At 42.1% G+C, this 21,906-nt stretch overlaps 1 protein-coding gene across 1 annotated transcript; it reads left to right on the top strand.

Annotated features, from left to right (window-relative positions):
* Positions 1–214: 214 nt before the first annotated feature.
* On the top strand, positions 215–20,842 carry TTF2 (transcription termination factor 2). The gene is made up of 23 exons (XM_063350618.1): positions 215–275; positions 361–472; positions 1,229–1,312; positions 2,574–2,640; positions 3,112–4,065; positions 4,602–4,728; positions 5,859–6,050; positions 6,267–6,424; positions 7,281–7,362; positions 7,674–7,787; positions 8,737–8,887; positions 9,553–9,658; positions 10,527–10,717; positions 11,600–11,753; positions 12,549–12,640; positions 13,406–13,488; positions 13,818–13,957; positions 14,746–14,916; positions 15,492–15,550; positions 16,668–16,821; positions 18,418–18,500; positions 19,547–19,621; positions 20,443–20,842. The coding sequence occupies exons 1-23, from the start codon at positions 248–250 to the stop codon at positions 20,585–20,587; spliced, it is 3,522 nt and encodes a 1,173-aa protein (XP_063206688.1). The 5' UTR covers positions 215–247; the 3' UTR covers positions 20,588–20,842.
* Positions 20,843–21,906: the final 1,064 nt, after the last annotated feature.

Here is a 21,906-nt window from a genome sequence, read left to right as displayed (position 1 = left end):
GTGAGGCGACAGGGCGAGACCGGCGCGACACGGGAGGGGGCGTGGCGGAGGCCACGCCCCCTGCCCCTGAGACCACGCCCACCCTGGGACGTGCCTGCCAATGGCAGCGGAGGAGGGCGGGGAACAGTGGGATTTGCAGCGCGGCGGCGATTGGCTGCGCCGGCGCCTCGCTCCCATTGGGCAGCCCGCAGACGCTTGGGTGGGATTGGCTGGTTTCAAGAGCGAGGACGGCGGTTGCCGGCTGGCCATGGAGGCTGTTCCCTGCGAGCGGCACGGTGAAGGGCGGCGGGGCGGGGGTGACGGGGCTGGGGGGGGTTCCCGCTCCCGCTCTGACCGGTTTCCTTCTTCTGCGCCCTGCAGGGTCCCTCTGCTTCCTGAAGACGGGCGTCCGTGATGGCCCCAACAAGGGGAAGAGCTTCTACGTGTGCGGAGCGCAGGGCCCTGCGGCCTGCGGCTTCGTCCTGCCGGCGACGTAGGTGCAGGGCCGGGGAGGGGGAGGGACGGGTCTTCCCCCCCACCGTGCGGGTGTTTTGAGGGAAATTCAGTGCTATGTCAGGAGTCGTAAATTTTTATTTTCTTAGCCACGTAGTCTTTGAGAAGACTTGCGAAGTATTCAAAAACTTAACCTCATGAAGTTCAGCCAGGCCAAGTGCAAGGTCCTGCACCTGAATCGGGTCAGTCCTAAGCACAAATACAGGCTGAGGGAGAATGGCTTGAGAGCAGCCCTGAGGAGAAGGACTTGGGAGTGCTGGTGGACGAGAAGCTCAACATGAGCAGGCAATGTGCGCTTGCAGCCCAGAAAGCCAACCGCATCCTGGGCTGCATCAAAAGCCACAAGGCCAGCAGGTCGAGGGAGGTGATTCTGCCCCTGTACTCTGCTCCGGTGAGACCCCACCTGGAGTACGGCCTCCAGCTCTGGAGTCCTCAGCACAAGAAGGACACGGACCTGTTGGAGTGGGTCCAGAAGAGGGCTGATCGGAGGGCTGGAACACCTCTCCTGTGAAGACAGGCTGAGAGAGTTGGGGTTGTTCAGCCTGGAGAAGACAAAGCTCCAGGCCAGGCTGGATGGGGCTTTGAGCAACCTGGTCTAGTGGAAGGTTGGAACTAGATGGTCCCTTCCAACTCTAACCATTCTATGATTCTGTTTTGTCTCAAGTAATTGTTTTTGGTGTTGCTCTTCCCTGGGCAGCTTGTCTTTATTCTTCCTCTTTTCCTTTCCTCTTTTCAGTATTCCTGCTTCTCACTGCTTGATCCATGAGGGATGCATGGTGGAGCTGCAAGTCCTGGTTCAGCAGGACACAGATGAATACCGGTAAGTTCCTTAAAGTGGGGGAAAAAAAGGTTTGTTGTACAGGTTTGAACGCTTGGCATTGTTTGATGGCGGCTGACTTGCAATTTCCTTCTAGAATTGAAAAGGCTTTTCCAGCCTGGAGGCCTTTACTTAGCATGTTTCAAAATGTTTGCTACTTTTATTAGCAATTATATTCAATGACATAAGCCTAAGTGATCAGCTAATGTTTGTTTTTTAACAGAATTGAACATGACTCTGTGATTGGGTTCATCCAAAACTCACAATGGTTGCATCAAATTCACCAATTTTAATTCTGATAAAGTTCTTGCAGCAGTCCTAGTTGGCTGCCGGTTTGAAAAAGATCACATTCAAAGTTTTTCTGTTCCTGAGGTGCTTTAAAGATGAGGTGGCCCGTGCAGTTTAACTAAAAGAATAGCTGTTTCCTTACACCTTGAAATCATAGGATGCTTCTGAGGCTCTGAACATAGGCAATATTTTTGCCTGAGCAGTTAGGTTTTTTTTATTGCTCAAATTAAAAAAACAAGCAACCCAAAAAACGAGGGATTTTTATCCAGAGAATGATGCTTTTGTAAAAAGCTTTGTTGCCAGTGTTCTTGGTCTTTTGCTATGCAGAAGACGGGTTGTAAAGTGCAGATCGAGAGAACTTGTCTACAATGGTTTTGATGCAAAGTACTTTTTAAAGAATGCTTATGTCATAATTTAACCCTGCCAACAACTAGCACTATGCAACCTTTCACTCAGCCCCTCTTCCACCCCAAGAAGGGGAGGGAGAAAAGGCGGGCAAAGGGAAAAAAGCAAACCTCATGGATTGAGGTAAAGACAGCTTAATAGAACAATAAGGGAAAAGGAAAACAATAATAATGGTAAAATAATTTACAAGACACAAGTCACTCTCACTGCCAGTGAATTGGTTGCCCAGCCCAACCTGAGCAGAGATTGCAGATTCCCCTCCCACCATGGCCACCCCCCATTTATATACTGAGCATGACATCTGTGGTACAGAATATACCATTTGGCCATTCCGTTGTTCTGTCTAGGCTCCTTCTCAGCTTCTATGGGAACCTGAAAAAAGTCCTTGACTAGTATAAACATCACTTAACAACAACCAAAACGATATGCATTATTGACATTCCTGTCATACCAAATCTGAAAACACAGAAGTCGCTAGAAAGAAAATTAACTCTATCTCAGCTGAAACCAGGACAGTTTAGAGTTTTTTTACTGGCTCCTGCAGTTCAAATCATGTTTTATTCTTTGGTAGGTTGTTTTACCGATGCCTTAAAAGTAAGTTGAATGGGAAGAAATGGTGTGGAAACATCCCATGGCAGGTATGACTGTTTCATTTGTATTACAGTATCAGCTTATTCCATTATGACTTTTCATTTTGTATACTGTAGTTACCTCTGAGATGATGTAGTGGGAGAGCTTGCGTTTTCTAGCTGAAAAGTGTATCAGCCTGCTGTCCTCCAGATGAGACTTCTCTTACTCCTAAATTGTGTCAAGTAATCACTGTTCTCCAGTCTTAGAAGAAACTTGGGTTTGATCTCCAGCCGTCCTCTTTTCTTGAGGATGATGCTGTTGGGACTTGATCCCCAAAACCCATGGGAATGGCAAAGAAAGCAGAAAAAACAGCAGTTTTGTTTTGTTTTGCTTGTAAAATGTTTATCCCGATCCTGTTAAAATGATAAGAAAGATGTTTATAGAGAATGAAGTCTTGCTTGAGATGATCAGATTGTGTGTATAGTTAGCAGGCTTTAATAATTTGTATGTTAGCACTTACTCACTTGTACATATTGCAGGATCCAAAAGCTACCAAAGTGTCAAAAGCCTTAGAATCCGAGATCAACACAGCACCTCTCTTCAATCCCACCGGCCAAAGGAATCCGTTCAAAGTGATAGACAAGAATTGTGAACCATCATCCTGGAAACAAATTAATCAAGGAAATGGAGACGACAGTAAAGCAAAAGGAGTAAAAGCAGAGAAAGAGAGCATGCTGGTGTCACATAAAGAAAAGAAATCAACCTCTGATTCCTCCGTAGAGAAAGAACCTCTAGAAGGGCTGAAAACTAAAAAGAAGCAGTCCATGGGAAATAGGATTGATCCAGAACTTAAGGAAAGCACAGTGTCAGAATCTAAACTTGGCCTTTCTGAGACTTGCAAGGGGAAAAACACCCTTTGGGAGGAAGACAAATATAGTGGCAGCGGCAGGGAGTCCAAGAAGTCTTCTGAGTGTGTGGAGAAAGAGCCAGGTGGGAGATCAAAGCTCTTTCCTCCAAGTCTTGGAAAGCAAAGTATGAGTACCAAGCCTCCAGAGGAGGAGCAGCTCGGAGAGAAAGGCTTAAAAAGCTGTGGGGATAAAGAAACCGGGGAGAATGTATACACTGGTCAGAATAGTGGAGAAACTAAACCCGTGTCTAAAGAAGATGCGATTTCCCCAGCATTGCAACATGCTGCCCTCAAGGGAGGAGCAGAGGCAGCGCTGCCCAAGACACAAATCAGGCCAGGGCTGGGACAGCCTACTGATGAAATCTCTGGCAGTGACACTGATGAAGTGGGACTTGTTTATTCCTCATCGGGTAAAAGTAAACCTGAGAAACCAGGTTTGCAGTCAAGGGAGATTCCTTCAGGAAAAGCGGTAAAGAGTGTGCAGGGCACATCTTTGCTAGGAGCTGCAGCATCGCATCACGTGGAAGGACCTCAGGACCCTAAAGCTCTTCACAACCATCTTGTAGTCCAGCTGAAGCAGAAGAAGGTAACTTATTGCACCTATTGTTCCCTTTTCTTTTTTTCTTTGGTTTTGTGTTCAGGGTGACTTCTCTTACTCGTGACAGGCATCAGAATATGGTATTGCCAATAACTACATTCCATAGTTTTTGTTATAAAAAACCCCTATTTGCCTAGAGCTCAGAACAGAATCTTGAAATAAATTGAACTATTGTTCTTGCTAGTATAGAAAGAAACATGCAAGTAGGTTGAACCTTTGGGTGCTTTGAGAGAGAAGATTGTCCAAGTCACTTAACTGCCTGTTCATCCTGTTTCATAAAAAGGTGGAGGTCCTGCGTCCTTCCATTTCTTCTAAAGTACACTACTGGTTAGTTTACTTTCTGCTAAAAGACTATTTAATCACACTAAATGGCACTTAAATGCTTTTTGAGATTGTAGAATGGTATCAAAATACAAATTACTATGGCATAAGATTAGTGTTTTTAAACTTCTGACCTGATTGTTCTCTGTTGTCAGAGAGCTTGGTAAGAGTGCTCATGTTTTGGATTCTTTTTTGTTTTGTAGAGTACATTGGCTACAGTGAACATTCAGCTGCTGCCAGATAAAGGGGAACGGTTATTAAAGCAAGTGCAGGATTTGGAAGCTGCACTCAGTGCTCTTAATATTTCGACAGCAGATACTACTGGAAAAGGTAGGACTAAATTTTTTTTCCCCAGAACTTTGCAAAACAGTTTGTCTTACTATAGTTGTTAATATTAAGGAAAAATAGCATAAACTTACAAACATGCCATATATAATGTCATGTGGTCTGTATGAAGTGTGTCCATTGAGAATCACTGAAGATGAAAAGCATTAGTTGCAAAGTGTGTGTCTGGGAGAAGATGAATGGAACAACTCAAAAGCTTCCTCTGAAGTGTGGTGGCTTTCCAATTGAGTTTTCTCCCATGGTTAGGTCCCAGGGCTAGTTCTCTTTCCAACTTTGGCAACGTGATTGAGGCAGGTGAGAACTTGCCAGTGAAGTGTTAACTTCCTCCTTGTTGCAGTATCCAACCATGCTGCTTATGCATATTTTGGCTGCTGTGTCTGAATGTTTCAGTTACCAGATACAAGATAAGCAGCATGCCATTCCTGTAAAGTAATTTCCTAATTCCATTAACTAGTCGTAATCACCTGTGGAAGAGAGACATTTTGTTGTTACCTGTATGGTCACCTCGACAGGAGAGTTACTTTGTGATTATAATGGCAATTGTGCTGATGAAAAGATCCAGTTTGACAGCTCTGGAAACTCAAGATCTCTATCGAGGAAGCAGTAACTCACAGGCCACCATGCATCAAGCAGTCCTAATGTCTTATACTATATCTGCTTTTAAGTGAGACAGGCTTTTCCAGGAAGGAAAGAAAAGCTCACGAGCTTTTGGCCCGTTCATTCTTGAATGTTTTGATAGCTTTTGTAACCAAAACATGACAAGAAAGGTGTCTTTAAAAGGAACAAATCCTCTGGGAACAGTGTGCAGAATTGACTTTGTGTTTCGCTGATTTGACCACAAAGTTCACTATGTTGGTATAAACCACGCGTTGAGGCTTGAGCTGAACTGCATCATCGCCTGTCATGTAGGAGCAGGCTAAAAGCATGCGTGTTAGTAGTTGCAGTGCCTCAGGTGATACAGTAACCTACTACCCTGCTGTTAAATCCATGTGACCACTTAATAATATTTTGCAAGCAGACTGTTGGGCAAAACGAAGGCCCTTCTCTGGGCTGTAATGCAAGGCTCTGAGGTCCATTGTGCAACCTTTTCAACCTGCTATTCCTTTCCTCTTAAGGGGAGGATAGCACAAGCAGCGGCTGCTGTGAGGAATCTTTGCCTAACCCATTTGGCAGGCCAGGTGGTACGAAACTGATAACACCACTACCACTCCAGGATCCTACAGCAAGAACCTCTTCAGGCTCACACAGTCACCCCTCTGCTGCTGCTACTTTGGGTTCCAGTGAATATTATGGCCACAGTTTTGTAAGTAAGTACAGAAAGACTTTTTCTCATTAAAGACAACACTGGTGAGGATTATTCAGATATAATCCTGCAACTTGTGGGTATACGTGAGAGTACTAAACTTTTTTTTGTTACTGTGAGCTGCATCTGTAGCCACTGAGATCAGTCTCCGAGGTGAAAGATCTGCTTGGGAAGATTAGCTTTGTAAACATCTCTCATGCATACTGCTGTATCTTTCCAGTGAACTCTGGTGTGCAGAATCTATATGGAGGAAGAATGACAGAAGACCGAATCAGGGCTGTACGCAGCGCCACAAGTGAGGCTATTAATCATCTTCACAAATCTCTAGAATCCTGTCCAACAGAACAGACAGTAGCCGAAGACCCCTCTGAATTGAAGGTGAGTTGGCAAGAATAGAGGATGTTGTGCTGTTGTTCTTCCTAGTAGCTCCAGCTGCTGTGTTTGGATTTAGTATAAGAATAATGTTAATAACATGTATTGTTTTAGTTGTTGCTAAGTGATGTTAACAGTAAATCAAGGATTTTTTCAGCTTCCCATAGAAGCTGAGAGGGAGCATAGAGTATATAAATGGGGGCTGGCTGGGGAACAGGGATCCACAATCACTGCTCAGGACAGGATGGGCAATCGATCACTTTATTTTGTATATTCTTTTACCATTATTACTATCATTATTATTTTTCTCTTCTGTTACTGTGCTGTTAAACTGTCGTAATCTCAACCCACAAGAGTTTTGTTTTGTTTTTTTTTTCTCCCTATCCTCCCTACCCTACTGGAGCTGGGATGGGGGAAGTGAGTGAACAGCTGCATGGCCCTAGTTGCCAGCTGGGGTTAAACCGCCATGCTTTTAAGAGTCTGTAGGGGTCTTAGACTTGTTGAGAAAAGGGGGAATGTTCTCAGTCCCTCTCCTTGACTGTGATGCCTGTTGTGAGCAAGGTAGGCTCGGGTGGATTTTCCACGTGCGTGAGCTGCCTTTGCATACCCTTGGAGCACTGTGACATGCTGGCTTGGTTTGTGCATAAAACATTAGTCAGACTGATCTATGGTACTGCTGACCTCCTGTCTGCAGGAGCTGCTTATCTTGAGTATCCCTGTCCATGTGGGAAAAGAATGGGTAGGCAAACTCCTCTTAGTAAGATTGTGGTAGGACAGTTCAGCTGGATAATGTGGTACAGGAAGCAGAAGTGTCTGAACTTTGCAAAGTGTTTCTTTCAAATCCTCTGTGTCGCCCTCTCAGGTTCCACTGCTGCAGCACCAAAAACAGGCACTCGCATGGTTACTCTGGAGAGAGAGTCAGAAGCCATGTGGAGGAATTCTGGGTAAGCAACAGAACAGGAAAGTGGATTTGGGGGGGCACATATATGGCAGCAACAGTTTGGCACATAACTTACTCTGAGGCCAATAACTGGTTATTTTGTAGGCATGTTGCAGGGGCTTGTTTTTCTGTGTGCTTTGACTAATTACAGCTGTTAACCCATTACAAAATTGTACCCGGGAAATGGTCATACGTGTATCTTTCTTTCCAGGGTTCCTCAGGGCAATTTCTGTTGCAGTATTTACCTCAGTGTAGATCTGATCTAGGAGAGCTCGTTTCTGCAGGGCATCACAACTTCTGTGTGTCTTTTTCCAGCGGATGACATGGGCTTGGGGAAGACTCTAACGATGATTGCTCTCATTCTGGCCCGGAAGCCGCTGAAGACAGAGAAAAGAAAGGAGAAGTTAGAAATATGGCTATCCAAAAATGGTACAGAATTGTTTCCATCATACTGTACATACATTATGATGCAGTGCCATTTGAAATGCCTAAAGCGTTATAGGTTAATGGCTCGTAAACAACAGCCTCTATCTGTGATCACTTCCCTTCTGTAGGGAAATTCTGCTGGGCTTAATGTTTACTGCACTCCCTTGCAAGGCCTTTCTCTTTATCAGTGTCCCTTGTTCTTCCATCAGTTGTGTAGGATTTCCCAACTCATTCCTTTATATTGTTTTGGGCTTTACTTTTTTTTTTATTGATTAGTTAATATGCTGAACCAGTTAAAGCCAGCATATGCTGTTTTGAAAAAAGTCTCGTAGTTTTTTCAAAATATGCTTAGTTTTCATAGCATAATGACTTAAATTGGTTACTACTTGCTTCCCAGTAACTGATTTTTTTTTTTTCTCTCGCCTGCCCCCCATAAGATTACTTCTATCTTTTCTATAGATATAAGAGGTGTGAAGAATTTTTAAAGAGTATTGTTCTACAACCTGTTGCTGTCCCCATCCTCATGGAATTGGTTGTACTACTTTTTCCTGTCTTGTCAATTTTACTGACTCTGTGTGTTTTTCCTGTGTGATTCAAAATGGTAACATTTCAGTCTTCCAGAATAGCAAAGTATTTATTTGGTATTGCATTGTCAGGAGAGATCAAGCTTAGTTCCCCAATTCTAACCTTTCAGCTTATCTAAAGGAAGTGCACAGATATATAGCATAACCCTGAGTGGACAGGAAGTGATGCATTAGTGTTTAAGTAGACTTTTTTCTACCCCTACCCAAAACTAACAGTCCCCAAGAATGCATTGTGGAGATGTCTGCTTCACAAACTCTGCTCACAGCAAAAGTGGGCCAGTCTTAATTGTTGTGACTTTCCAAAACTTCTATCTTTGTTGTAGTCTAATGTGAAGACGTTGAAACCTGTCTGCAATATTTTCCTGCAGATTCCACTGTTATCCCTTCCCACAGCACTTTAATCATTTGTCCTGCATCCTTGATCCATCACTGGAAGAAAGAGATCGACAGACGGGTGGGCTATGGCAAATTGAGGGTCTATTTGTATCATGGGCCGAACCGAGATAAACACGCAGAAGCGTAAGTGCTAAACCATAAATATGACCAAAAAAAGTAAAATACTACTTAACAGGGGACTGTGTACATCACAGTTGAAATTCAGTGGCTGTAGAATGATGGAAGAACCTGAAGTACGGAAATGTGGAGGATACAGAAGGTCAGGCTAATTGATGTCTGCTGGCAAGGTGTCTATAGGAAAACCTTTATGGCCTGTACCCATGCTGAGTGGTTTGGTGCAGGCTATTGCTGTTTCTGATAATAAAAAAAAGGGGTACACTCCCTGAAACATCTTCCTTGCACAGATTCTCAGTGGCAGTTTCTTCCATATTTGTGCTTTGTGCTTGTATTTTCTTTTCAGCTGCATGTATAGATCAGAAAATTCTCTACACCACTTCAGGCCATGCTGAGCAGTACTTCTACATGTCAGATTCTAAATAGCGTTCATCTCATGTGGTGTGTGTTCTGTACCACTGACTCTTAACTCTCTTCTTGAGCTTGCTGTGTCTACTTCCAGTAATCATAAAATGGGAACAATGTGCCCTTCCTGTTTGACTGCTATGAAGCTCAGTTTTCTGTAAAACTCTTGTAGAACCATGTTCCTAAACCTTGAGCATGCGTTTTGTCTGCCTTGCAAAATGAATTCATCATTTGTTCTTGTTCCTGATTACTACTTTCCTTTCATGCAGGCTCTCTGAATATGATGTTGTTGTCACAACCTACAGCATTCTCTCCAAGGAGGTTCCGACAAGCAAAGAGGAGGGGGAAGTCCCTGCTGAGGACTATGATGTGGGGGTGAGAAGCCATATTGTTGATAGAGGTTTGCCGTAGCGTTTTGTTCTGAGATGTTGCAAACCATTATCATTTCAAGGAGCACCTTATGCTACACTGAGCAGCAGCTTGAATAATTTTTTTCCATAAGTCTCCTGTTGAGTTTGCCAATAAAAATGAAGTGAGAGAAAGTACTGTGAAATGCCAGAAAAGAGAACAGGATAAAATATTCACAAGAAATACGTTCTGTAGTAATACAAAATACAGTACGTTGAATATAGTTGAAATGTCTTTAAAAGTTATTTTAAGAGGGCAATGATGAATATCATACTTCTTTAAAGGTGAGACTGTGAAGGAACACTAGAATCTCCTGTTAGTATTCTTTGCTGAAGCGCCAACATCGCTTTAAACTACCAGAAACCTATTGCAATCTAGATCTTGCTCTTAAAGCAAACAGGCCTTCGAATTTCCTGAAACTTCAAAGTGGTGCCTATAAAACTGTAGAGAGATCCTGCATTTAAAAGTACAGGATATGCCATTATAGAATAATTATATGTGTTCCTTTATCCTAGCCTAGCAACAGTTTATTGGTACAGAATGTCTTTTGGGAAGGAAGAGGCGATAAAGTGTTAAAAGCAAGAAAACCAGCAAAGGATTATAAATTGTCATCAAGAACAGACAAACATTATATTCTTCGTCTTATAAACTTTTGTGGAAGCTTTGGAGAGATTATTTCTTTTGAGAGCACCTCTTACGTGACAGTAAGAGCTCAGATTACTGATGGCTAACATCGGGAAAATGCTTTTTTCTGGAAAAATGTTTGCTTGTGGCTCTTTAGAGAGCCTAGCAAGGTTATTGTGCTTGGTTATAAATAGTCTGCTTTTTCTTTCAGAGTGGGTCATCTCCCTGTTCCCCTCTGCTCAGGGTAGCTTGGGCTCGAGTTATATTGGATGAAGCTCACAATATTAAAAACCCAAAGGTTCAAACCTCTATAGCTGTGTGCAAACTGAGAGCCAGCGCCAGGTGGGCTGTCACCGGGACGCCAATACAGAACAACTTACTAGACATGTACTCTCTCCTGAGGTGAGCTGGCCGCACGTGAACACATGGACAGGGCTCCAGTTCCAGTAGTTCTTAGCTGATGAAGTGCTGAAGCTGGTTTCTAAGTTTGAGAGGTTTCTATGACATGGGGTAGCGAGACTAGTTATATTAACAGTTAAGGCACTGGATTGCAAAGCCCGTGGCTGAGGCATTGTGCAAGGCTGACCATGGGTCTACTGTTGCGTAAAGATATTCTGTTTTCATAGAGAACAAAAGGGAAGCTACTTCAGATCTCCTATATCTCCAAGATGAATATCAACAAAGCCAATCTGAATGAACAGAAGTTTTGTGTGATAATCCTTGTTCCTACCAGGGCAGTCTGGGAGAATCTTATTAAAGAGTGTTGTGCTACAAGGGCTTTGAAGAAAAGGGTGAAAACTTTGGCTTCTTGAAACAAATGATAAACAGGTTAAGCTTTGTGCTCCTTGTTGTTGAAAAGAAAAAGCTTATGAAGGGTGCTGGAGGACCAGAGACCATTTTACATTTGAAATGAATTTTGGATAATTGAAATTAATTTTCAATTAAGAGGTACAGGAGTTTGAAATAGCAAATAATATGCTTTTTGGTGAGTGACAGTGCTTCTTGATGCCCTTCATTTGCTGGTGATGCTTGAGACGTAACAAGCAAAGAGGAAGCGATGGGTACAGAACCAGAAAGATGCTGTCATGGTGCTAGTGATGGTGAGACTTTTGGGTAAACCAGTTATCGGCATCATTACACTGGAAGTCTTCTACAGCTCCTAGCAGTTGTGGCTGAATGGGAAATAGTTTATTTTGGATATCAAGGAATTTGGCTCTCGTCATTCAAGAGTAACTGAAGAACTTTTCTTCCCTTGGTATGAAGTCTCCTTCCCTCATGTTGTAGGTTTCTACGTTGCTCTCCTTTTGACGAGTTCAAGGTGTGGAAGTACCAAGTAGATAACAACACAAAAAAGGGAGGAGAGAGGCTGAGTCTCTTAACCAGGAGCCTCTTACTACGGAGAACTAAGGACCAGCTGGATTCAACTGGCAAGCCCTTGGTAAGAACTTCACCCTCCACAACTAGACAATCATTCCATTGCTTTCCTTGCAGCAGCCAGTCAGTTCTTTACATGCATGAGCTTGTTAATGGGTGGGGTTTTCTGTCTACAGCAGTCTCTTGAGCAAGCGGAGTTGAATGCCTGTGGGATACTTTGATTGCTTATCGAGAAAGCAGAAATATAAAGAAGAATAAAACCTTTCAGTTATGAATTGCATGCGGAGGAGAATATGTTAAGTAATTGCAAGTAGATGCCCACTTAGTGGAAAGTTAGTCTAGGTTTCGGAGCTAGCCTAGATCTCTGAGAATCAAAGCTGTTGCATGTCAAATGGATCTGGTGCATGCTAGAGCATTGGCTTTCTGCATTACTCTTTACAAACACTGTTATAGTGAGTAGTAGATCGTCAGTGTATCTGCAAGCCGTTCAAAGGTGTAGTTTTGGTGTACTGTCTGATTCTGAATGAGGAACTTAAAAGCTACTTTTACAATGCAATAAATGAATTCCTCCATGGTGTCTCTGTGGAAGTCAATGCTTAGTTGCTCATGCCTTTTGTTATCGGATGATTTGGAATAAAGATTATAATCTTGAGTGTTAATCAGGCTACTTGGAGTTCAATGGGTATCTATATTGTGTCATAATTGCATTAATATTAATAATTTTAATTAAGAAACAAACAGCTGTCTTCTGTCTTCTAAGACTTTAGAACACTGTGTTAAATCTTGGAACACTGGTGTTCGTGATGCTGTATAAGATTTTTGCACTATTTACATCTGATCCTGTGTATTTTTACTTCAGGTATCTCTGCCCCAGCGTAGCACGCAGTTGCATCAGTTAAAACTGTCAGCAGAGGAGCAGTCTGTGTACAATGTGCTCTTTGCAAGATCCAGGTATGAATGTGAGAAGGGGTAGGGTGTTTTGTGGTTTTGTTTCTTACTGGTGTGAGAAATCAGAAAGACAACTCCACTTAAGATGAGCAGAGCTTTTGGACAAATTCCTGTTAATTTTTTCCCTGTCTGAATACCTGTTAAGCATGTTTGAAAATATATTGCTTGTTCTGGTAATAGCTGAAACATGCATTATTTTTTTTTCCTCCCATATCTTCCTGCCTTGTATGAGCTTTGTATCCTAGCCTTTCTTGTTGATTTCACGACTCCACAGACTTAGAATTGCAACAGTAGTTCTTAAATGTTGGTGTGCCAGAACCTGTAAAGGATAGCATTTATCTTCTTCGCCCTGTGATACTTAAAAATTGGAAATTATGCTGGCCTCTCCAGATGACTGTAATGCAAGCCAGCATCACTTTGTGTTTTCCTACGGTTTCTTTCAACAGTGTTGCTGTAAAGAGTCTTCTTTCATTTTAAATATACATTTAAAGATGTCCTTTTGTTATGAAGAATGTTATCCATTGGGCCCCTGGCTCCTATTGTACTCAAGGTGTTCCAGTAAAGCAGACTTGCTTCCTCTTGTGTTTTCCAAAATGGATCTTGGTTTTTATCATATTCAGGTTAAACAAAACTGTTTGTGATATTTTGTGACTAAATCATTAATTAAGCCGTCCTTACCTTAATGCATCATCAGCTTGCTTGTTAACATGGGTCCCTCTTGCCTTTTTTCCTGCTGTAAATCCCACAGTTTTTGTCTTGTTTTTCCAGGTCAACACTGCAATCCTACCTGAAGAGACAAGAGCAGAAAAATGAAGGCAGAGAGTATGCTGGTGGTAACCCATTTGAGAAAGGTTTGAGCACACTCTCCCCTGAAAACATTTGCAGAAGTGACTCTTAAGTGCACAACTGAGGAGGGGGAACAGACCTGGCCACAGGGGATCAGGACTTAAAAAATTCTTTGGAAAATGTTTTGCTGCTCCCCTGATGTTACAAAGAATCCTGCCATAGCATTCCCAAAGTCTGTTCTCACTGCTGTGGCTCTGGGCAAATCTCTTAACCTGCCTAGGTCTAAAACACCCTTCTGAAATAAAGGTGTAATTGCTCTGTTGCTGGAGGTGGCTGGGCAGTGCTTGGGAATGCCTCCAAGAGCTCTTGATATTTTGTCTTCCTTCCTTGGCAGTTGCACAAGAGTTTGCGGTCAGTCAGAAGGAATTTCTAGCAGGCTCCCAAAGTGACTCCCAGGTCTCAAGTACAGTCCATGTCTTGTCCATGCTCTTGAGGCTCCGTCAGTGTTGCTGCCATCTCTCCTTACTGAAAGTGGTAATTGCATTGTATTGTGGTGGTGTGGGGTTTTTTGTTGGGATTTTTTTTTTAAAGTGTGTAAGTTAACAGACTTTGTAATACCCTTGCATCTCTTAACTACGGGGTGTATGAACTGAGCCATTTCTAGGACCGTGTGTTTTACAGTCCAAGAGGTTTTAGATGGGGAATACTTCCTACTGAAGAGTTCCCAGCATGACCTATGTGGGCAGCTGTGTCCCTGGAAATACCTTCATTTGGATAAAAAAAAAATTATAATAAAATTGTGATGGCGAAGAAGAATTCTTGATCTTAACCTAGTCTTGAAAAGTGCACAAGTTACAAGTGTGGCCTGTTTGAAGGACTTGTGTGTTGGAGAGCTCTACAAGTGCCTTGACTGAAGTTGCCTTGCATGAAGTACACTAATCTTTCAGAAGTTTTTGCTGTGTCAAATAAAGCAGCTGTAGAGTAAGTCCAGATACTAAGGGAATAGGCAAGGATTTATCTTCTAACATCTTTAATCCTGCAATTGTTAACTGCTATGGGAGGGGGAATCTGAGGAGACTGAACCGCAGAAAATGGCTGAGCTGACATGTTTTCCCTACTCTGCTCCTTCTTGGGGCAGAATAAGGGGCCAAAGGGACTGCTGGTCTGACACAGTAGTGTTTCTTATTTGTTCTTTCTTCATATTGCATAGCTTCCTTCAAACCCTGCTGTCCTCAGCAGACACCATGCAGACTGTGGATCAGTACTGAACTTGACCACAGGCTTGACTGTGATCCCTTATTATATTGCTTTCTTTCCCACAGGCTCTGGACCAAGTTAACTTGAGCAGCGAAGGCCTTTCCCTCTCCATTGAGGAGCAACTTAGTGCTTTGACCCTGTCTGAGCTCCAAACTCCTGATTCCAAGTCAACAGTCTACCTCAATGGCACAGCTTTTAAAACTGATATCTTTGAAATCACCAGGGAGAGCACCAAGGTATTCTGCTTGTGACTTTCTTACCTTCCTGGAGAAGCTTGGATTTCAGCACTTTGCCTTTTTAGTTGTTAATTAATTGTCATGCTTTGCAGGCTAAGTTGGCAATTTAGATGAAATCAGGTGAGTAGGTTGATAGTCGTCTGAACCCCTTCTGGGAATGCTCCAACTTATCAGGATGGCAATAAAGCTGTGAGAATCTGACTGCTGAAAGTCTGTCAGTGAAAATCTTGAGCATTGGATTCACAGAAGTTTAGAAAAGCATGCATGTGAGAGCATGGTGCTTGTGAAGAGCTAATGAAAAATAGGATGGCAGCAAGAGCGGTGGCCATAACTTGACTTGTCACAGGAATGTTGGAATCTATAAAACATGCTTGTATAATTTGGTTTCTTAACCGTGTTTTCCAGGGTGGGAGTGTTCTTACTAATGACTATTAAAATATCTTGAAAGTCTGAGCACAGAAGAAATTCCAGTTGAAGAGTTATTTTGATCACTTCCTATTTTAATGAAGAATAGCCAAGCATGAACTGGGTTATGGCAGCAAACAGACTGATTTTTTTTTTTTTTTCCCCCTCAGATAGCTCATCTCTTGGCTGAACTGAAAACTATTCAGAGTCACTCGGATTCTCAGAAAAGGTTAGTAAACATGTCCTTTTCTTTAGTCATAATGGTTGAGAGATGCATGTCTCTTGGCAGCAGCAGAAATAATTTAAAACAATTGAATACAAAACTCCAAAACTCCTGGTATGGTAAAATATTGGCAGTACTGCAGTAGTTGAAAGCAGATTTTCAGGGAAAATAATCCAAGACAAAATAGGATAGTTTAAGATGTAGGTAAGTGTAAACATAAGGGAATGTGTGAGGAATCTCAGGCCTTGAGGTCCCGGAGGGCTGCTCTTTTCTCCAAAACCAGAATTGTGAATAATTTGGTTGTGCTGAGAAATATTTGCCCTCAGCTCTGCAACCCATGCCACCACTGAAAAAAGGTGGGGGAAAAGAGTAGTCATTAAAACTGAACCTGTTTAAGATAAAGGAATGCATAGATTAGAGGATTTAAGTGTTGCTGAAGTCCTGCAGCTCTTGCTGTGCAAGTTCTGTCTGTCTTTGCTCTGCACCAGACTGCAGTGTTACAGAGTTTTCTGCTTGCTTTTATTAAGCAAGGTAGAATGCACTTAGAGGTGTGTGGATGCAAAGTAGTTACACCTGTGTTATGTTGGGGGTAGGTTGGAAAGGGAAGTCCTATTTTTGGGCAACTCCAGAGTTGCACCATATGTAGTAAGCTTTTTTCCAAAGTTTTTTCCAAAAAGATTTCCCACCATAAGAATGGGAACACCAACATTACTTTTGTTCCCTACCAAAAAGCTGTTGAACAAATTATTGCCTTACAAACTGTTTAATCCAAAAAGTGTGGGGAGTGCCTAGGGAAATCCAGGTTTGGTGTTGCTACTGATTCATTTTGCACAAAAAGTTCAGAATTGTGATTGGTAGGTGGCAATGTAAAATCCAGAAATAGAGGTGAAACCTAGAGACTTAATTTGTGTGAAGCTTATTGTGTATTAGCCTTCCACAGCAGGTTCTACCACTACACCTACAGGTGAATCTATTTCTGAATTGGGAAGGGACTTGGCTTTAGTATGCAGGTGGGAAGAGTGCCTGAATCATTGTCTCCTCTTAAGTAAGACACTGCAATAACCAAACTGTTACAGTACACACAGAGCTTGTTCTAAACTCCTTTTTCTCTCTCTCTCTCCAGTGTTGTTGTCTCTCAGTGGACAAGTATGTTGAAAGTTGTGGCTGTGCATCTCAAGCGTCTAGGGCTCAAGTTTGCAACCGTGGATGGCTCTGTCAATCCTAAAGAGAGAATGGATGTGGTAGAAGAGTTCAATAACAATCCCAAAGGGCCTCAGGTATGCAGTCAGGCAAGAGAAACAGTTCCTAGTGCTGCTGTGAGCATCTGTGATAACTGACTTCGTGATTCCATTTGCTGGCACTACTTTCATCTGGATCTCTAGGTGCCAAGATCAGCAGGGAAGGAGGTAGCTGTAAAAACAAATTTACATCTTGTAATAGGCAGGAGCAGCTGCTAAAAAACTCCTTTTGATGTTAACCTTCTGTACTGAGATCATCTGACTCCAAAGCTAGTTCAAAGGTTGTCCAAGTCTTCAGTGTGTTCAAAGATGTTTTTGCCACAGAGAGTAATGTGGAAGGTAGGCGTCTAATTAGCTCTACTCAGAGCAGATTGGTTGTTTCCAGCTCATGCTTCTGCATTGGAGGGTGTTTCTTTCTGTGTATCACCTGCTTGACAAGGAACCTGTAAGACTTTATTGCTGTTTTCCAACGCATCTGACACTTTTTACCAGACTAATCTTTTTGAGAAGAGAGGATGACAGTTGAATCTGTGAATGAGCCTAAAATTAATAAGAGCATATCTCACACTGGTATAAAGATAGGAAGACTGGGATTGGGGCAAGAGAAGTCATAGTTTTGCACACATCCAAAATAAGGTGACTTCTTTCACTTTTGAGTTAGTGGGGGTGGTGGCGTTTAAATACTGATGAACTACAGTGTGTTGTCTCTTCTTAAAAATAGCTTCTAGTCTGAAATTTTGGCCGAGGGAAGGAAGCTTGCCAGGTGACTAAAGACATCTGAATCCAAATTAACTGTTCATAGTGATTACACTTTCATCTGGATGCTGACATTCCTGTTGGTGAGGCAGGACAGGCTGTCTCCTCTGAGGATGGATCTGTGACTGGAAGGGGAGAATGTGGTACCTTAGCTTGTTTTCTTTGTTGGATTTCTTGAACAAGCTATCTACAAAATAGATATTTCTCCTTCTAGCTTTGAACTTAAACAAAGGAAGATTTCTGCCAGCTATACGAATAGCTGACCCCTTAAACAAGATCAGGGTTTTAAGGTACCATACCGTGAAATAGAGTTGTAAATATCTATAGCAAGTGTCTCTGTCCTTAATTGAGTTCTCTTCCTGCTGCACAAGAAATCTTCTCTAAATTGACCATCTGCTATATCCCTTATTCCTCCCCAGCTACTCATCTTTTTCCGGATACTAGGTTACGTGGAAACAAAGTGAAAGGAGTAGCAGGCCATTTCAGTCCATTTGCCTGTGTTTAAGTAGTCAGTATTGTTAATTCAGAGTTGATGCTTGATTGGGCCTGTTGTTGGCAACGGGCTGTCATCAGAGAGGCCGGTCATTTGAGGAGAGAGACTGAACTTCCCAGTCCTTCCTCTAGTCTGCCAAAAAAAAAAAAAAGTATCAGGGTAGTATATATGGAATGGTAGGCTGGCCTCTCTGAGCCATAACTTCCACGTCCAGGCTTCTGTGCCTCATCAAGTAGCATCTGGTAAGCTCCCAAACACATAATAAACATATGTATGTAATATAAATATGATAAACATATCCTTTGGTTCAAATTAATGTGGAGTATATGAAGCATTAATTTTCTGGAAACAGGCTCCTTAACTGAACTCTCTTTTGGCCTTTGAAGGTATTGTTGATCTCGTTGCTGGCTGGAGGTGTTGGTCTGAATTTAACTGGAGGAAACCACCTCTTTCTCCTTGACATGCACTGGTAAAGAGAAATAAAAGTTCCGTCTCAGAGGATATATGTAGGGCATGCAGCTTGCCACATGTATTGTGATGTCTGATACAGCTAGGTTAGGAGGGAAGCATTTAGCTGAGTGTAAGGGTTAGTTATTAGTTGTGGAAAAGTGTTTTTACTATGGCCTTATTCCAAGACATTCCAATTTGTCAATCCAGTGCTTACTGCCATGAAGTACAGTTCTGTAGGGACAAAAAAATAGAGGAGGATAACAGCAATCCAAAGAAGCAAGTATGCAGTTTGTATCACAAAATGATACTGGAGACTTGGCAGTCCCTGGCTTAATTTCTTACAGTAATGAAAATGGTACAGTAATGCCTACAGGAATTTGTCTGGAAACAGATCGATTGTGTGGAGCATAGTCAGTAATTGGGCATACCTAGCGTACCTTGGGGTTTTACAGGGTTATGAAAATAGTGCATATGAGCTCCTAATATTTATGTTGTCTCTCATCAAAGTCAGAATCACAATTTTTAAACTAAGTGTTGCTCATGGGAACTTAGGAAGAAAACTAATGAGCTTCAGTACAAAACCAGCTGCTGAGTAGCAGCATTAAGGCGATGTTTCTACAGTATGGAAGTTACGCCAACAAGCATTCCCTGTAACCATGTGTCAAACAGAAACATTTCTCATGTAAATATTCTTGACCGAAGGCCTCTTTCAATGGAGTTTGCCTTCCTGCTTTGCTCTCCTCTTTCCTTACCAGCTATTCAGCATTCCCTTGAGTACTAACTATTGGCCAGAAATACAGGGCTACATGGAACAGTGGTCTAATTCATACAGCTGACTTTGTGTGGCATTGCAGCACACTTCTACCAAGGGCAAAGGGAGATACAGTCAGGGTGAACATCAGTGAGCAGGCTAGTAAACCTAAGGTAACCTGGGAGTGGTTTTAGTTCTACAGAGGAAGAAAATGGGATGCTCTGGAGGCAGGAAAATGAGGCAAGCACAGAGGCTTTGATATTTCAGTTATTCCTGAAGATAAGCCCTTAAGCTATCTTTTTTTTACCATGCAGGAATCCTGCTCTCGAGGACCAGGCATGTGACCGCATTTACCGAGTGGGGCAGCGGAAGGACGTTGTGATACACAGGTCAGGATTTTCCTCAGCAGTGAGTGAGGCTGTTGCTTATGTACTGTCTGGCGTTCGTTTGGGAGGCGAGGCCTTAGTTTGAGGCTTGTTTCTTTACTTAAAGCTAGGCATAAGGTCTGACAGGGGGATTGGGGCTTGGGCACTGAGATAGAGACCACGTGAAAGTGTTTCTATGTGGCACTTGCCTGCGTGTTGCTGTCCTGATAGCTAGCAGAGTTGTAATGTTTTTCAGCCTATGGTTTAGTGGGAATGATCCTGTTCATTCCTGAGAACAACTGAGGCACCAAACCATTTCTCTTCTTTTGTTAAGTGGAGATTTTTCACTGTGCTCCCTAAGCCTGGACCTTTCTAATACCACTAACGTAAACGTAGAGCACTTATAATAAGTGGCAAAGTTGACTTTTTTTAGAAAAAGCATCTGTAATTGTAAGGACTAAAAGGCTAGCTTGGTTATTGTAAATGCACAGCAAATTCAAAGGAACTGGAATCTAAAATACTATTTTGTGTACAATGCTTTTAGTGTAATAGGTGCCATCAGTTATCAAACAATCACTACAGGATTTTGTCACAGAATTACTATTGCTTCACATGACCAAAGTTGAGGCCTAAAGTGCATCAGACTTTTTTATTTGAAATGTTGCAATACCTGGATATGAGAACAGCTGTTTTCTGTGCACGGGTATGTTTTGTCGGTCACATAATAGGCTGTTCATTTTTAAGTGAGACAAGTCTTTTGAAATTTACTGGGAAAGCGCTGATATAATGCTGATGCTTTTTCCTAGCAGTTGAGATGATGTGTCTTTGGTTTTGGTTTTTTTTAGGTTTGTCTGTGAAGGAACAGTAGAAGAAAAGATTGTACAACTCCAGACGAGGAAGAAAGTTCTCGCCCAGCAGGTGCTGTCAGGCAGAGGGGAGGCCTTCACTAAGCTCACTCTGGCTGACCTCAAAACTCTCTTTGGCATCTAATTATCCTTTACAATACACAACGGAAAGTGATTTTATACCTACAATTAACGTTGCTGACTTCAACAAAGGACTGCTGGTTTAAGGTGTTTTTTTATTTTGAACAAATAACTACATTTTTATACTGTCCCAGGAAGAGAAGTTACCGACTTCAGGAATTTGGTTTAATACTAAAATTAGATTGCATATCCAAAGGTTAATCAAGTTATAAATTAAGCTATTGTTTTAAGACACTTTTGAGTAAATATTAAAAACAAATATTTGCTTGTTTCTTGGTTTCCTATGTTATGCTTTTTAGTCAGAAAACTTTCTTTTCTCTTTAGGACAGGAGAAGCACAGGCATAAGTGAAACAAACAAGAGAGACAAGTGTGAGGTAGGGAAGTTCAGAGGTTGAGTGGTGAGGTTGGGTGGGCATGAAGGAACCAAAAAAAAAATTAAATTTTTGAGCATGATGGTATAAGACGACTATATAAACTTTAGAATGTGTAAGTAACAAAACTAAGGAAGGACTTAGAGGAATACTTCATTTTCTTTTTTGTTCCTTGGGAGGACTTTTTATATCTGAGAGAAGCATTTCCATCCCCTGCTTAAAATATTTATTCAAGCAGGGAAATAGATTTCTGTTCTGTTGCTATGAAACAGAACCTGAATTCCTGATTGTTGTGGTTTGGTTTTTTTTAATTCTTCAGAGTATTAAATAGCGTAAGGTTGCCTTGGTGCAAATCTTTTAACGTATAGACTATTCTTCTTTAGAAGATGCTCTCATTTAGTAATAGTAGATGAGTTGCAAGTCCTTGATTAATGGTTTGTATTCCTCTTGCTATTAGAAATGGTATGTGCAGGTGGGTGAAGTTTCTAGGAAAATACTTTTTTATTGGTGGTGCATCTGCCCCGTTTCCATCTCCCTCTGCTGTGCAGGTGAAGCTGTGGCATTATTCCAATTTCTTGCAGAGATACAGGGGCTAGAGGGCACAAAGATAGTAATTTGTATTTTTTGTGTGTATGTGTCCATAAATTCAACCATGGTGGAAGTGCCTTGAGCAGCTCTCAGAACCAAGGAAGGCTGTGCAACTTGGGCAATTTAACCATAATCTCAGTTTGGGCAAGATAGCAAGGCAAATGAGCAGTGTGCCACGCTGGTTTTCTGAAAAAACATCTCGGAACGTCTTCCACAAGGCAGGAAGCCATGGACTGACTTTGCAGAAGTACTTTATTTTGGCTTGGATGTTTAGGTGAGCAGAACTTGGGTTATAGTTTCTTCTCTGGAGTTCACGTATGTTCTGGTCTGAGCTCCTCTCCCTTTCCTTGGAGTGACTGTTAG

The sequence above is a fragment of the Chroicocephalus ridibundus genome, chromosome 1, assembly GCF_963924245.1.
Source record: "Chroicocephalus ridibundus chromosome 1, bChrRid1.1, whole genome shotgun sequence".
NCBI classification, from domain to species: domain Eukaryota; kingdom Metazoa; phylum Chordata; class Aves; order Charadriiformes; family Laridae; genus Chroicocephalus; species Chroicocephalus ridibundus.
The sequence above is the reverse complement of the archived record's forward strand: the minus strand, read 5'-3'. Positions and strand labels throughout refer to the sequence as shown.